We start from the raw sequence: 12,436 nt of genomic DNA, 5'->3' as shown, positions 1-12,436 counted from the left end.
GTCGACGATGTCCATCCGCGTATCCGGTGATACTAGAAGTGGTCTGTCATCTTCGGTCAGAGAAGTACCAGAGCGCGCGTCTAGGTTCAACCGGTACCAGCGTGGTCGCACAGGGCAGTTATTCGAGCTCAGCCTTCGAGTATCATTGTCGCCAACTTGACTGCCTGAAGGTTGCATGGTTGGGGGATGAGGTTCGTAATGTAGATAGTGGCTGAGATCTTCCCCACCAATAACTTGAACCGTAAACAAACTGCTTTGACGCCATCCGCTCTGCGCATCTCGCAGTTCTGGGTGGCTGGGGAGTCAAACCGCCGCTATCTCCATTATTACATCTCGCTCAGGACGCTTGTACGTCAGATGTGTCTGTGAATGAATTCAAATAGATCAGTATCATAGGATGTGGACAAGGGTTGAATGAATGAGCGCCTGTTCGAGTCTGAGTTCTCCGAGTCCGCGCCCGTCCGCGCGCGCGCATTGCATCAGACGAACCTTAAACCAGTATCTGTTTGCGTATATCTGACTGATCCTATGTTGAGTGAGATATCTCGAGGAAGCAGCTGCTCGAGTTCGAGTGATATATCACAAGAGAGATCGTAAGCACAGCGGGTGAGGTTAGCATAGTAGCGTATCCAAAGCGGCGAGGATTAGATGATTAGTAGCATATAAGAAATCTCGAACCCAGAGCCTGCTGGCGGGCTCGTTCCAAGCGTCCGAATCCAACCGATACCACCGATAAGTAGGTGCGGCCCGAGCGGGAATCTCCTAGCGGCAGGTACTGTCAACGAGTATGGCTTCGCCATCATCGCCTTTGCTGAGCAGCACGAAGTCTTCCTTCCACGAACCTGGCCTGACGATGCGAATTTCGGCGGACTTCAGGCTGGGAAAAGCTTCTTCGAGCTTCTCCACGAATGCCAAGATACCGAAGACGGAAAGCGAGGTCTCGGTAGGGTTCAGCGGTGGAACGGCGAAAGTGGTGGGGTCTGTGGGGACGAGCGTTGAGAGCGACGCGGGTGTATAGTCGGGGCCTGAGCCCGGCGGAGGCAGGGGATATAAAGTGAGCTTTAGAGAATGAAGCTTGTAGTCCCTCATCGCGTTGATGAATGTGTCCTGTCGAACGAATGATCAGATTATGTTTCATGAAGAGAGCGGTAGCAGCGGATGACTGACCATGATATCCTCGATGTCGAAGTCCTCATCCTCATCCGCACCCAGTGGACCGACCGAAACGGCCAGCGTGAGCGAAGTGAACAACGTGGTTCCAGCCTTTGTTAAGTCGGTCGCGAAATCCGGCCACGCGTGCTCCAAGAGCGCGATAGTCATCGTCAGATCGAGGGCCTCCGGTTCCGTATCCATCAGCACCGCGAACAGGTACTCAAGGTGAAGCGTTTCGCTAATCGGCGCGACTGTAAGATTTCCGACGGAGCAGGACGGAGCAAGCAGGTAGAGCCCGGCGACGTCGCCCGTAAGGTGCTCGAGGCGAGACCAGGTGCCGCAGACAGACTGTGCGGTCTCGTTGAGGGTGCGGTGGTCCTCGATCGCCTCGGCGCCGGAGTCGAGGTCGGTTCCGCGCTGCTGGTGCGTCGTCGAGATGGTGAGGTGCGTGAGGTTCGGGAAGGATGTGGTGTACGGCGCCGTGTAGGGCATGTTGTCGTGGATGACGAGCGTCCGCATCTTGGAGAAGGTGTAGGGAGATTTCCATATGACGGCGCCGTACTGGCGGGAGTACTGGATGTCGAGCGACTCGAGTACGGGGGAGACGGACGCACAGAGTAGCATTGGATGGTACATGGGGCCGTCCTGATCGCTGAGGGTGTCGAAGAACGGCTCGGGCGTGATGTAGGAGATCGTCAGAGAGATTAGAGGAGCTTTGAGTATTAGCTTGTTACCAAAGAACTTGCCACAGCGGTGTAGGGTAAGATGGCGCAGGGATCGTAGTTGACATATCAGATCCCGGACGACGAGGTGAGATGCGAATAGATCTCTCGTGTGGGACAAGGACAGGGATTGGAGATTACGAGAGTGCGCCAGGATCCGTACGAGAATAAGCGCGAGGTTCGGATGGATGGTGCCGACGGCAAGGTTCAAAGAGCCAAGATGGTAGAGGATTGCTGGTTTGTGAACCTTTATGAAGAATATGAAGGAGACGAGAGCGCGAAGATCGCGTATAGAGACGTGTCCGTCGAGGAGAAGTTTCGCGCCCTCGCGGCGGAGGGTGGGGCAGGTGCCCATGACACGCGTGAGGGTATGTTTGTCGCAGAAGGACATGATAAGGAGGACGACATCGACGTTGAGAGAGGACGTCCATTTCTCGGGCACAGAACTCGCTAGGGATGGGCCATTTCCACCGACATGTGCTATGTCGGTGTGTTGACTCGCTGTGGGTACGCTGCGACGGAAAGTGAGCAGAAATGTCAAAGGCGAGCGTAGCGAAGGTGCTCACAACTGTTCGACTGGCAATAGGGAGTCTGACATGTCCAACGTGCAGGGCGCTGCCAGCCAGCTGTCCTGGCTGCAGGGTGCTATGAGGAGCTGACCAACATGTGGGGAGCGGCAGAGAGCGGCTGTGGCGGACATCTCGGTTATTGATGGCGTGACCGCGTCTTGAGCGCGTCGCGTGGCGAGGGAATCGGGGGCGTGCGATTGGAAGACGCGTGGCGTCACAGAAGACGCGAATGTGACGAAAGTGGGGAATATAGCCGACCCTGATTTTCTTTTTCCGAGTGACTCGGACCGGGTCGGCCTGGTGTTGCGCCTTGCAGCGTATGCAGTCTCCGTCCGCACTTGCTTTCTGACCTCTCACCGGAACACAGGACTGCTGGTCTGCCCTTGTCCGCACCATGCGACCCCATGCTATCCCGCGCAGGGGACTGGCCTGGCAGCCCCGTCATCTCTCTGCTCCTCGCCGGTCTCTTGCGACCGAGGCTACCTCTCTTCCTCAGAAGGACTGCTTTTCCATCACCCCTCCATACCCCAGGCTCCTCAAAAACCTCGCCACTGTCAGCCGGATACTGGACAACCGACCATTAACTCTTGCGGAGAAGATTCTCTACAGTCATGTCCACGACCCCGAGCGAACGCTCGCTAGTGGTGGTATCAAGCGGGGGGAGACGTACCTCCAGCTTATGCCGGAGAGAGTGGCCATGCAAGATGCCTCCGCTCAGATGGCATTGTGAGCGAGCATGTCTATGTTGCTTTACGTGTGTCTTAACAGAGTGTCCTTTCCAAGGCTGCAGTTCATGAGTGCGGGGATGTCACGATGTGCTGTACCCGCCAGTATCCACTGTGACCATCTCATTCAAGCTTCGGAGGGTGCGGACAAGGATTTGGAGGTATGGACCTTTCTGGGCACACTTGTGTCGCCGTCTCATCATCCTTGCTCGTCAGAGGTCAATCGTGACCAACCAAGAGGTCTTCGACTTCCTCGAGAGTGCCGCTCGCAAGTACGGTATCGAGTTCTGGAAGCCTGGATCTGGAATCATTCACCAGATCGTCCTTGAGAATTACGCTGCGCCCGGAATGCTCATGTAAGTTTCCCTTGTACGCTCTCCCCACTATTGGTCTAAACCTTTGCGCTAGGCTTGGTACAGGTACGTAGGAAACTAAGACAACTGAGCAGCCATCTGAACGCTTCAATAGACTCGCATACACCCAATGCTGGCGGCCTTGGTATGCTTGCTATTGGTGTTGGTGGTGCGGACGCTGTGGACGCCCTCACGGGTACCCCTTGGGAGCTGAAGGCACCCAAAATCATCGGTGCGTAAATCCTGAGCCTTGTTTTGCACGTATGAAAAGCTTAACGCCGGCCTTCAAAGGTGTTCATTTGACTGGGCAGCTGAACGGCTGGGCTACACCGAAGGACTTGATCTTGCACCTTGCTGGCAAGCTGACTGTCCGGGTAAGTTTATATCTATCTTGCAATACTCGGACGTTGCTGAAATATGCTCCTTTGCTAGGGCGGTACCGGCGCTATCCTAGAATACTTCGGCCCTGGTGTCTTCAACCAGTCATGTACCGGTAAGCATCCATATCCTTATATACCCTCCCTCTTTGAACGTGATCTGACGTGCATATATGCAGGCTTAGCCACTATCGCAAACATGGGCGCCGAGGTCGGCGCGACGACATCCACGTTCCCCTACACCCCCGGCATGCGCGCGTACCTACAAGCCACCGGCCGCGCGCCCGTCGCGGCGGCTGCGGACAAGGCGGCACAGAACGGCTATCTTGCGGCAGACAAGGACGCACAGTATGACGACGTCATCGAAGTTGTACGTGCGCCCTATGCGGCCCCTTTCACGACAATGTGCTGATCAAGTGTGCTGCAATAGAACCTTTCGGACCTCGAGCCTACGATCAACGGACCGTTCACCCCCGACTTGGCCACCCCGCTCTCGAAGTTCGGCTCCTTCATTCAGGAGAATGGATGGAAGGACGACCTCACTGCGGCACTCATCGGCTCATGTACGAACAGCTCTTACGAGGACATGGTAGGCTTTCGATTGCCCTGTTCTGCCGTTCAAGAACACTGCTGATGAGGACGCGCAGACCAGTGTCGCGGACCTTGCTAGGCAAGCGAAGGAGGCCGGTTTGAAGGCCAAGGTTCCGTTCCTGTGCACACCTGGCTCCGAGCAGATCCGCGCGACCATCGAGCGCGACCAGATCACGAGCCAACTCCAGGACATCGGCGCGACGGTATTGGCAAACGCGTGCGGGCCTTGCATTGGACAGGTAGGGCGAGTCAACCAGTGCTATCGACAGTCTCACTCACACCTTGCAGTGGAAGCGCGAGGACAAGAAGGGCGAGGAGAACGGTGAGCCCTCTCCCCGCGCACTCATCGCACCTCGTCCTAACCCCACCCAGCGATCCTCACCTCCTTCAACCGCAACTTCAAATCCCGCAACGACGGCAACAAGCTCACCATGAACTTCCTCGCCTCGCCCACCGTCGTCACCGCCATGGCCTTCTCCGGCAAGCTCTCCTTCAACCCCATGACCGACTCGCTCCCGCTCCCCTCCGGGGGATCCTTCCGCTTCGCGCCCCCGCGCGGGCAGGACCTGCCTGCCGCGGGCTTCACCCCCGGGGAGACGGGGTACTACCCCGCGCCGACGCCCGAGCCGCAGCCGGAGACGGAGGTGGTGATACGGCCGGACTCGCAGCGGCTGGAGCTGCTGGCGCCGTTCGGGAGTCCGTTTGGGCCGGGCTCGGGGAATGAGCGGGGGTTGGAGCTGCCGCCGTTGAAGGCGCTGATGCGGGTGAGGGGCAAGTGCACGACGGACCATATTTCGGCTGCTGTGAGTGTTGAGTTTGTCAGTTTAGCTGAAGTAGTAGGCTAACAAGGAGCGTAGGGACCGTGGTTGAAGTACAAGGGTCACTTGACGAACATTTCGGAGAACCTTCGTACGTGGTCTTCTTGCGCTTGTTGAGGATCGTGCTGACAGACATCGCGTTCTTAGTGATCACTGTTAGTCTCAAACCACGAAACCGTTCCAACCCTCGTACTAATCTCGTTCACGACAGGCTGTCAACGATGAGGGTGGCGATGTCAACGTCGCGTTCGACCACGAGCACTCCCCCGCAGAATCAGAGACGGACACCATCCCCGCAGTAGCGAAGCGCTTCAAGGCGCGGAACCAGCCCTGGGCTCTCGTCGTCGACGACAACTATGGCGAAGGTAGCGCGCGTGAGCACGCTGCCCTGCAGCCCCGCTTCTACGGCTGCGCGATGATCGTCGCGCGCTCCTTCGCTCGTATCCACGAGACCAACCTCAAAGTGCGTCCCTCTCCTTCAATCTACCTCGTCTAATAGCGGGACTAACATCGCATTCGTGCCTCCTCCAGAAACAGGGCGTACTCCCCGTATGGTTCGCCGACAAGGCAGACTACGCGCGGATCGGCTCCGGGGACGTCGTCGAGACGCTCGGGCTCGCAGACCTCCTCGAGGGCCGCGACACGTCCGAGCACGCGATCCGCCTGCGCGTAACGCCCCGCGACGGGGGCGCGGCGTTCGAGATCCCCACAAGACACACGATGAGCGAGGACCAGCTCAAGTGGCTGCGTGCGGGCTCGGCGCTGAACCATATTCGCGCGCAGATCGCGGGGCAGTAGATGTGGGATATGTGGTCGTATATAGGTAGTGTAGGATTATATTGGTTTTCTTTTCACATCGCAGGACGCTTTGTGCGTCATCCAGGTACTCAGCGGCACATAAATGGTTCGGCCATCTCAACAGTGGTAACAAGAGCACAAGTGTATGAGAAATCGGAGTGACCTTCTTAGCTATATACACTAGTGACAAGCCGCACTATGCTCACGGGCTATCGACCGCAAGCGACTGTCCCAGGGCGTGGAGCTCCACACCGCGCCCGACGCGCTGAGCCGAGCGTTCCTTCAGCCACGCAAGGGCAGAGCGCGCCACGCTCACCGCAGGCTCCGGCATCCCCGCCAGCTGCGCCACCTTGAGCCCATGGCTGTCGCGGTTCACCCCAGGGCTGAGTCGATGGGAGTAGGCGAAGTCGCCATTCTGCACGTCAGACGTCGTCAGCCACGCAACGGCATACGCAGTGGGAAAAGAGGGGTTTACCTCGATCTCGTCGACGTCGGTGCAGTAGAAGGCGATCTTGGAGAATGGCCCTTCGCCGCGGTGCGTGGCGGGATCGTGCCCGAGCATGTCGGCGAGCTCGTGGAAGTGGGTGGCGAACATGGCGCGGCAGCCGTTCACGGAGAGCAAGTGGTGGACGGTGGCGAAGGCGATCGCCAGGCCGTCCTCGACCGTGGTACCTCGACCTACTTCGTCCATGATGACCTACGGTATCCGGTGATTAGCAGACGCGTTCAGACAGTGTCAACGAAGTAACGCACCAGGCTGCGCGGCGTGGCCCGTCGGAGGATGTCACCGGCTTCGAGCATCTCGACCATGAACGTGCTCCGGTCGCGGAACAGGTCGTCCTTCGCCCCCACGCGCGAGAACACCCTGTCGACTACCCCAATCTCGGCGTAGTCAGCGGGCACGAACGACCCGGTCTGCGCGAGGATGGCGATGAGCGCGGTCTGCCGGAGTAACGTCGACTTCCCCGCCATATTTGGCCCGGTGATAACATGGAGCGGAGAGTCGGGTGTGAAGGTGACTGTGTTTGGGGTGAAGCCCCGTCCTGAGGTGAGGAGGCCGAGTTCCACCGTGGGGTGACGGCCGTTGACGATGTGGTACGAAGTTCTACAGAGCGGGATGAGGTCAGCGCCGTACGACGACGAGCCGCCATGCTTACCCGTCCGTCACGATGGGTCGGACAAACCGCATCTCCACCGCGAGGTCCGCGAAAGATAATGTAACATCGAGCTCGTCAATAATGCGAGCGTTGCGTCTAACGTCGCTGGAGCGGGCGACTACCTGCGGTCCCGATTTACTATAGATCAATTCATAAGCAGGTCACAGCGTACCTCGGTACGCAACTGCTCGAACGCCTCTTTCTCAGCAGTACTGATAGCGAGCGTAGTCTCGCTGATCTGACCGGCTAATCGCGACCATTCCTACGGACAAAATGTACTGTTAGACGAGTAGCACAGTAGGAACAATAGTGCCATACATACCCGATTGAAGAGGGTGCATGTGGAGCCGCTCTCTGATAGAGGCACGAAGTCTTTGGCGTCTCTCAATTTGGCAGCTTCCCTCTTCCGCGCTACGTGGACGTGCATGCCCTGGCCGGGCGAGGCGCGAAGACTCAACGACGGGACGTCTTTTGAATATCATACTCTGTCAATAAACCAACCAAGCCAAGCACGGGGGAAGAAGCACTTACTATATTCAATTTGTAATCGCTGCTCGAGTTTATCTCGGTCGGAAAGGAGCGACTGCAATGTGTCGTGCAATCTCATGAGTTGCTGCGAGTACCTGCCAGAAGTTAGTGATATATTAGTCCGAAGGGGTAGATGTGCATACTCAGGCTTGATGGTCCAGTCGATGATCCCTAGTGGGTTCCTTGGGTCACGCAATTGAGCGGGCGACGACTCCGACGAGGGAAACCCCTCCCCCATTTCGTCGCCTATGCGAATCGCATCCTCACGCTGCGCGAGCGCCATACTGATTCTGGCGGCCAGATCGCTCAGGTCGCTCATCCTATTCATGAGGGCGTCGACACTCGCCCACTGGGCGTCGGCTAGAGGATGGTCTTCCGCCCGCTCCATCTTCTGCTCCGTGAGGATCCTCTCCTTGATCGACGACCACGTCTCGACAGTGGTACAAAGAGCAGAAAGGTCCGAGAAGCTTCCCCGTCCGAGCAGAAATTTCTGCACGATGCGTGTCGCATCTTCGGCGTCACGCAGGACTTGCACGAGGTCCTGCCGAAGGAAGGGTCTGGCGTGGAAGAACGCAACTAGAGACTGGCGAGCGTTGATCTCCGTCACAGATGTGCTGGGTGAACCTGCGCGTGTTCAGATTTATGGCACAGAGATCATTTGTGCGGGGGTACTCACATAGCCATCGCGTCAGAAGGCGGGTGCCGCTGGTCGTTACTGTCCGCTTGATGACACTGAGGAGACTGCCGGTGGTCCCACCCTCGCGCATGCCCTCGCGTAACTCTAGAGCCTTCACGGTGTGGGTGTCGATCTGCATCCTTCCGCAGGAAACTTCCCGTGCGGGAGAGCTGAGCGATGGCATATGGTCCATAAGGTTCGCGTACATGAAGGCCGTCAACAGTTCGACCGCTCTCGTCTCCTCGCCCGCAAGGGGCACGGGTAGCAGTCCATCCAAAGGTTCGACGTCTGCGGTGACATCGTCCGGGCTCGCTTGGATGGTAACAGTCGAGTCGGCGGGTGGAATGGGAGTCTTAGGTGGTGCGGAGAACGACACGAAGCAGTCCTCCTCGGAGACTGCTCTCCGAATCGGGTTGGCGTCGTCCTTGGAGAACCGCTCGTCAAGGATGACCTCCTTAGGACTGACACGTACCAGCTCGTCTCGCAAGCCAGCCAGGGTGATGCTCTTGGTGTAGAATTCGCCGGTCGAAACATCGATCCACGCGAGCCCAACGGGGAGACTTGACGGCCACTCTCGGGGAGAGAGGTCCGTGGAGGAAGGGACCACAGAAAGCAGGTAGTTGTTCTCGTACGGGTTCAAAAAAGGCTCGTCGATCAGAGTTCCCGGAGTGACTATACGAACGACCCGGCGGTCGAAACCTCCTTTGGCTCCAAGGGCAGGATATCGAGGAAACTCCTCGCACATAGCCACAAAGCGGCTATGCTCTTGCACTAGCATCTTCAGGTACTTGTTAAGGTGCATTAGGGGGAAGCCGCACATGTGGATGCGTTGACCACTCCATGTCTTCTTAGTTAGCTTGATGTTCAATAGGCGGGACACTTCGGCCGCTTGGTCGAAATAAGACTGTTTGAAATATGTTCAGCCTAGCTAGGCGGTGCATGGTGGTGAACATACCTCGTAGAACTGTCCTACTCTGGTCAGTAATATACAGTGCGGGTATCTTGCAAGATTATCCAACACTTCAATAGCCAGCGGGGTGGTTGGAGGCTCAACCTCTATATTCAAAAAACACGCTACGGTCAGAGAGCCGTTCTCTGACGCAACTGTATTGAGTTTACCTTTCGCAAAGGGTACGGTACTTTTACGTTTGCGCGCCTTCCTCTCAACAGGAATTGTGGCTATCTCGGGGCAGCCCGTCATAGACTCAGAGGTGATCCCCGCATCAGTACGCTCGGATGGCGACGCGGACTTTGCACGTCTCTTTCGCGGTTTCCCTGCCTTGGTGAGGCCTAAGCCCATGTCCACTGGCATGCTCGCACTTTCGGAGGCGACGTCTGGCGGCTCAGAAGAAGCTGAGACGAGAGGCTCGGGAACTATCAATCCATAAGTGCACAGTCGAAGGATATGTTAGAGGGAAAGATATATTGACGTGCGAAAGAAGGCGCACGCGTGGAGTGTGTATGCTCGTACGCAAGCATGGACGCTCTAAGACCTCCATGCCATTCTGGCAAGGGGGACGCGATGTTTCCATTTCCTAGGACGCGTGAAGCTGGGAGTTCATCATACTTCTTCCTGGTTACTTTTGGCTTCTTCAAGGATGCCGCAGCTTCAGCACCGAGGGCTCTCTGCGGATGCGATGAGGCAAAGTGCCTCGAAAAATACAGAGAAAGCGATCTTCTAGGGCAGCATGCGAGAGAGGTGCATGGAGACGGGCGGGGGAAGAGCGCGACCATGCGCCAGGAGAGCGAAGCAGAGGTGGTCTCTAGCCGGCGCTAAGCCCACGCAGGGAACATTCGTGGATAGGCGCCCTCCGCGGGCGGAGTTTCAACACAGGCAGGGAGAGTGCGACCGCCCAAACTTCCCCTCTACGACGAAAACGCGGTCGCCCGGGTCGTCTACCTCTCTCTCTCCCCCCATCCTCACATCACCATGTCTTTCGCCGGCAGACGCAGGGGCAACAAGGTCAAGAAGGGTGTCCAGTTCACCGTCATGGTCGTCGGTAAGCCTCTTCGTCTACAAATGCCCGCTTCAGCTGCCAACGCGCGCGCACGGCTGCGTTCTGCCCGCGTTTACGCGTTGCAATATCGCGTTCTACACATATACTGACAACTCTGTGATGTTACAGGTGCCTCTGGTACCGGTCGCACCACCTTCGTGAACACCCTTTGCGAGTCCGAGGTGTTGACGCACAAGGTTTCCGACAGCCCTGAGACTGCTCACGTCGAGGAGGGCATCAGGATCAAGCCCGCCAACGTCGGTACGTGTCATTCAGTCTGGCGACCCTCCCCCATATTCACCATTACGCGTAGAGCTGGAGGAGGACGGCGTCCGTATCGCCCTCACCATTGTTGACACCCCCGGATTCGGTGACAACATCGACAACGAATTCGCGTATGTCGCACGTGCATCCCAAATTGAGACCCTCCGTCGCTCACGCGCATTGTCCTGAGTAGTTTCCAGGAGATCGTGGGCTACCTCGAGCGTCAGTACGACGATATTCTTGCCGAGGAGTCCCGTATCAAGCGTAACCCGCGCTTCCGTGACAACCGGGTGCACGCTCTGCTCTACTTCATCTCTCCTACCGGTCATGCGTATGTACACCAAAACCGACGCGTGATTGCTCAAAGCTAATTTTCAATACAGGCTGAGGGAGATCGACATCGAGCTCATGCGTCGCCTCTCGCCTCGTGTCAACGTGATCCCCGTCATTGGCAAGGCCGATTCGCTGACGCCGAGTGAGCTGCGTGGCTTTAAGAAGCGGGTACGTGCTTGGCATCAAATTCAACTCGAAATGTGTATTCATGAAAATTGGCAGATCATGGAGGACATCGAGTACTATGATATCCCCGTTTACAACTTCCCTTACGACGTGGAGGAAGACGACGAGGATACCATTCAGGACAACAGCGAGCTCCGCGCGATGATGCCCTTCTCTATCATTGGTTCTGAGGAGGAGATTGAGATTGACGGCCAGCCCGTCCGCGCCAGGATCTACCCCTGGGGTGTTGCTGAGGTCGACAACCCGAAGCACTGCGATTTCAGCCGTCTCCGTGGTGCTCTCCTGAAGTGCGTCCTCTAGCATTGCTCTTAACGTGCTGGGGGCTAAACCGATAATCATAGCACCCACTTGGCTGACCTGAAGGCCCTTACTCACGACGTGCTGTACGAGACGTACCGTACGGAGAAGCTCTCCAGGACTGTCCACTCCGATACTCAGTATGTATCTCGAATACTGATACAGCAACCTAAGCTTACCCTGATAGCAGGGACTCCTCGATCCTACCGGAGGAGCTGGCCAGCCAGAGCGTGCGCCTCAAGGAGGAGCAGCTTCGTCGGGAGGAAGAGAAGGTACGTTATCTTGCAGCTGCTTTGTGGCGTTCCATGCTGATGGCGAGTCGCACAGCTGCGCGAGATCGAGCTTCGGGTCCAGCGCGAGATCAACGAGAAGAGGCAGGAGCTTTTGGCGAAAGAAGAGTCGCTCAGGTGAGTTATACTGAGATGACGTCTCGAGCGCGTGGTGCGATAGATGCTGATTACACGCGCTCTCAGGAATCTCGAGAGCCGGCTCGCTGCACAAGGCTCGCAGTCGGAGTTCCGCGAGTGATTCGCGCCATCACATTGTGGTGGTGTCATCGAAAATGGTTTCGCGATTGGTATACCCTGTTCGTTTGGACCCCCTCTCTCTCTGTTTGCCCACCCGTTGTGGCTTATTTCGGATGATATACTACAGATGTTTCGACTACTAGCACCCCCGATACTCGTGTTTAGCTGATGTCCTCCGCTGCTTCCCCGCTGCTCCGCTCTTTTGCCCGAGTGTTCTGTACACCCACACGGGTCGCTCCACGTCCTTCCGCTCGTTTGGATCGCATGATAATTCATTCTGTTCGCTTTGCGCAGCGCGCGTGTTCTGGTGGCCTCGGGGCTCGTGAGCAATAGAAAGTCCTCCTGATGGATGGAAAAAGCTCGCAG

At 57.1% G+C, this 12,436-nt stretch overlaps 4 protein-coding genes across 4 annotated transcripts; 2 read left to right on the top strand and 2 right to left on the bottom strand.

Annotated features, from left to right (window-relative positions):
* Positions 1-516: 516 nt before the first annotated feature.
* Positions 517-2,265, bottom strand: TRAVEDRAFT_68555 (uncharacterized protein; the record flags this gene model as incomplete). The annotated part of the gene is made up of 2 exons (XM_008034934.1): positions 517-1,107; positions 1,168-2,265. 2 exons carry the CDS (start codon positions 2,263-2,265, stop codon positions 763-765), a joined length of 1,443 nt encoding a protein of 480 aa, XP_008033125.1. The 3' UTR covers positions 517-762.
* Positions 2,266-2,837: 572 nt separating this feature from the next.
* On the top strand, positions 2,838-6,195 carry TRAVEDRAFT_55659 (aconitate hydratase; the record flags this gene model as incomplete). Its single annotated transcript, XM_008034216.1, has 16 exons — positions 2,838-3,169; positions 3,227-3,329; positions 3,385-3,524; positions 3,577-3,587; positions 3,637-3,753; positions 3,813-3,895; positions 3,954-4,014; positions 4,078-4,268; positions 4,329-4,487; positions 4,546-4,728; positions 4,778-4,811; positions 4,862-5,292; positions 5,347-5,398; positions 5,455-5,462; positions 5,519-5,770; positions 5,839-6,195. The coding sequence occupies 16 exons, from the start codon at positions 2,838-2,840 to the stop codon at positions 6,103-6,105; spliced, it is 2,424 nt and encodes an 807-aa protein (XP_008032407.1). The 3' UTR covers positions 6,106-6,195.
* Positions 6,196-6,263: 68 nt separating this feature from the next.
* TRAVEDRAFT_68553 (mismatch repair ATPase MSH1) lies at positions 6,264-10,138 on the bottom strand. Its single transcript, XM_008034933.1, has 12 exons — positions 9,915-10,138; positions 9,586-9,840; positions 9,422-9,522; positions 8,467-9,370; positions 7,934-8,414; positions 7,794-7,885; positions 7,585-7,730; positions 7,435-7,524; positions 7,263-7,384; positions 6,859-7,210; positions 6,581-6,802; positions 6,264-6,520 (listed from the first exon to the last, which is right to left on the bottom strand). Exons 1-12 carry the CDS (start codon positions 9,943-9,945, stop codon positions 6,308-6,310), a joined length of 3,009 nt encoding a protein of 1,002 aa, XP_008033124.1. The 5' UTR covers positions 9,946-10,138; the 3' UTR covers positions 6,264-6,307.
* Positions 10,139-10,396: 258 nt separating this feature from the next.
* On the top strand, positions 10,397-12,071 carry TRAVEDRAFT_110699 (septin; the record flags this gene model as incomplete). Its single annotated transcript, XM_008034932.1, has 10 exons — positions 10,397-10,466; positions 10,593-10,724; positions 10,777-10,858; positions 10,921-11,058; positions 11,111-11,228; positions 11,283-11,533; positions 11,588-11,683; positions 11,734-11,819; positions 11,863-11,950; positions 12,017-12,071. The coding sequence occupies 10 exons, from the start codon at positions 10,397-10,399 to the stop codon at positions 12,069-12,071; spliced, it is 1,116 nt and encodes a 371-aa protein (XP_008033123.1).
* Positions 12,072-12,436: the final 365 nt, after the last annotated feature.

This window comes from Trametes versicolor (assembly GCF_000271585.1).
Source record: "Trametes versicolor FP-101664 SS1 unplaced genomic scaffold TRAVEscaffold_1, whole genome shotgun sequence".
NCBI lineage: Eukaryota > Fungi > Basidiomycota > Agaricomycetes > Polyporales > Polyporaceae > Trametes > Trametes versicolor.
Note: the sequence above shows the minus strand (reverse complement) of the source record. Positions and strands in the feature narration are given on the sequence as shown.

What these genes read in the sequence shown, in the direction of transcription:
- TRAVEDRAFT_68553 (XM_008034933.1), bottom strand. Translation starts at nt 9,945, where the DNA reads ATGCTTGCGTACGAGCATACACACTCCACGC. An exon ending in CATGCACCCTCTTCAATCGG is followed by an intron (nt 7,525 to 7,584) that starts GTATGTATGGCA and finishes TTTTGTCCGTAG; the next exon opens with GAATGGTCGCGATTAGCCGG. An exon ending in TCGAGCAGTTGCGTACCGAG is followed by an intron (nt 7,385 to 7,434) that starts GTACGCTGTGAC and finishes TCGGGACCGCAG; the next exon opens with GTAGTCGCCCGCTCCAGCGA.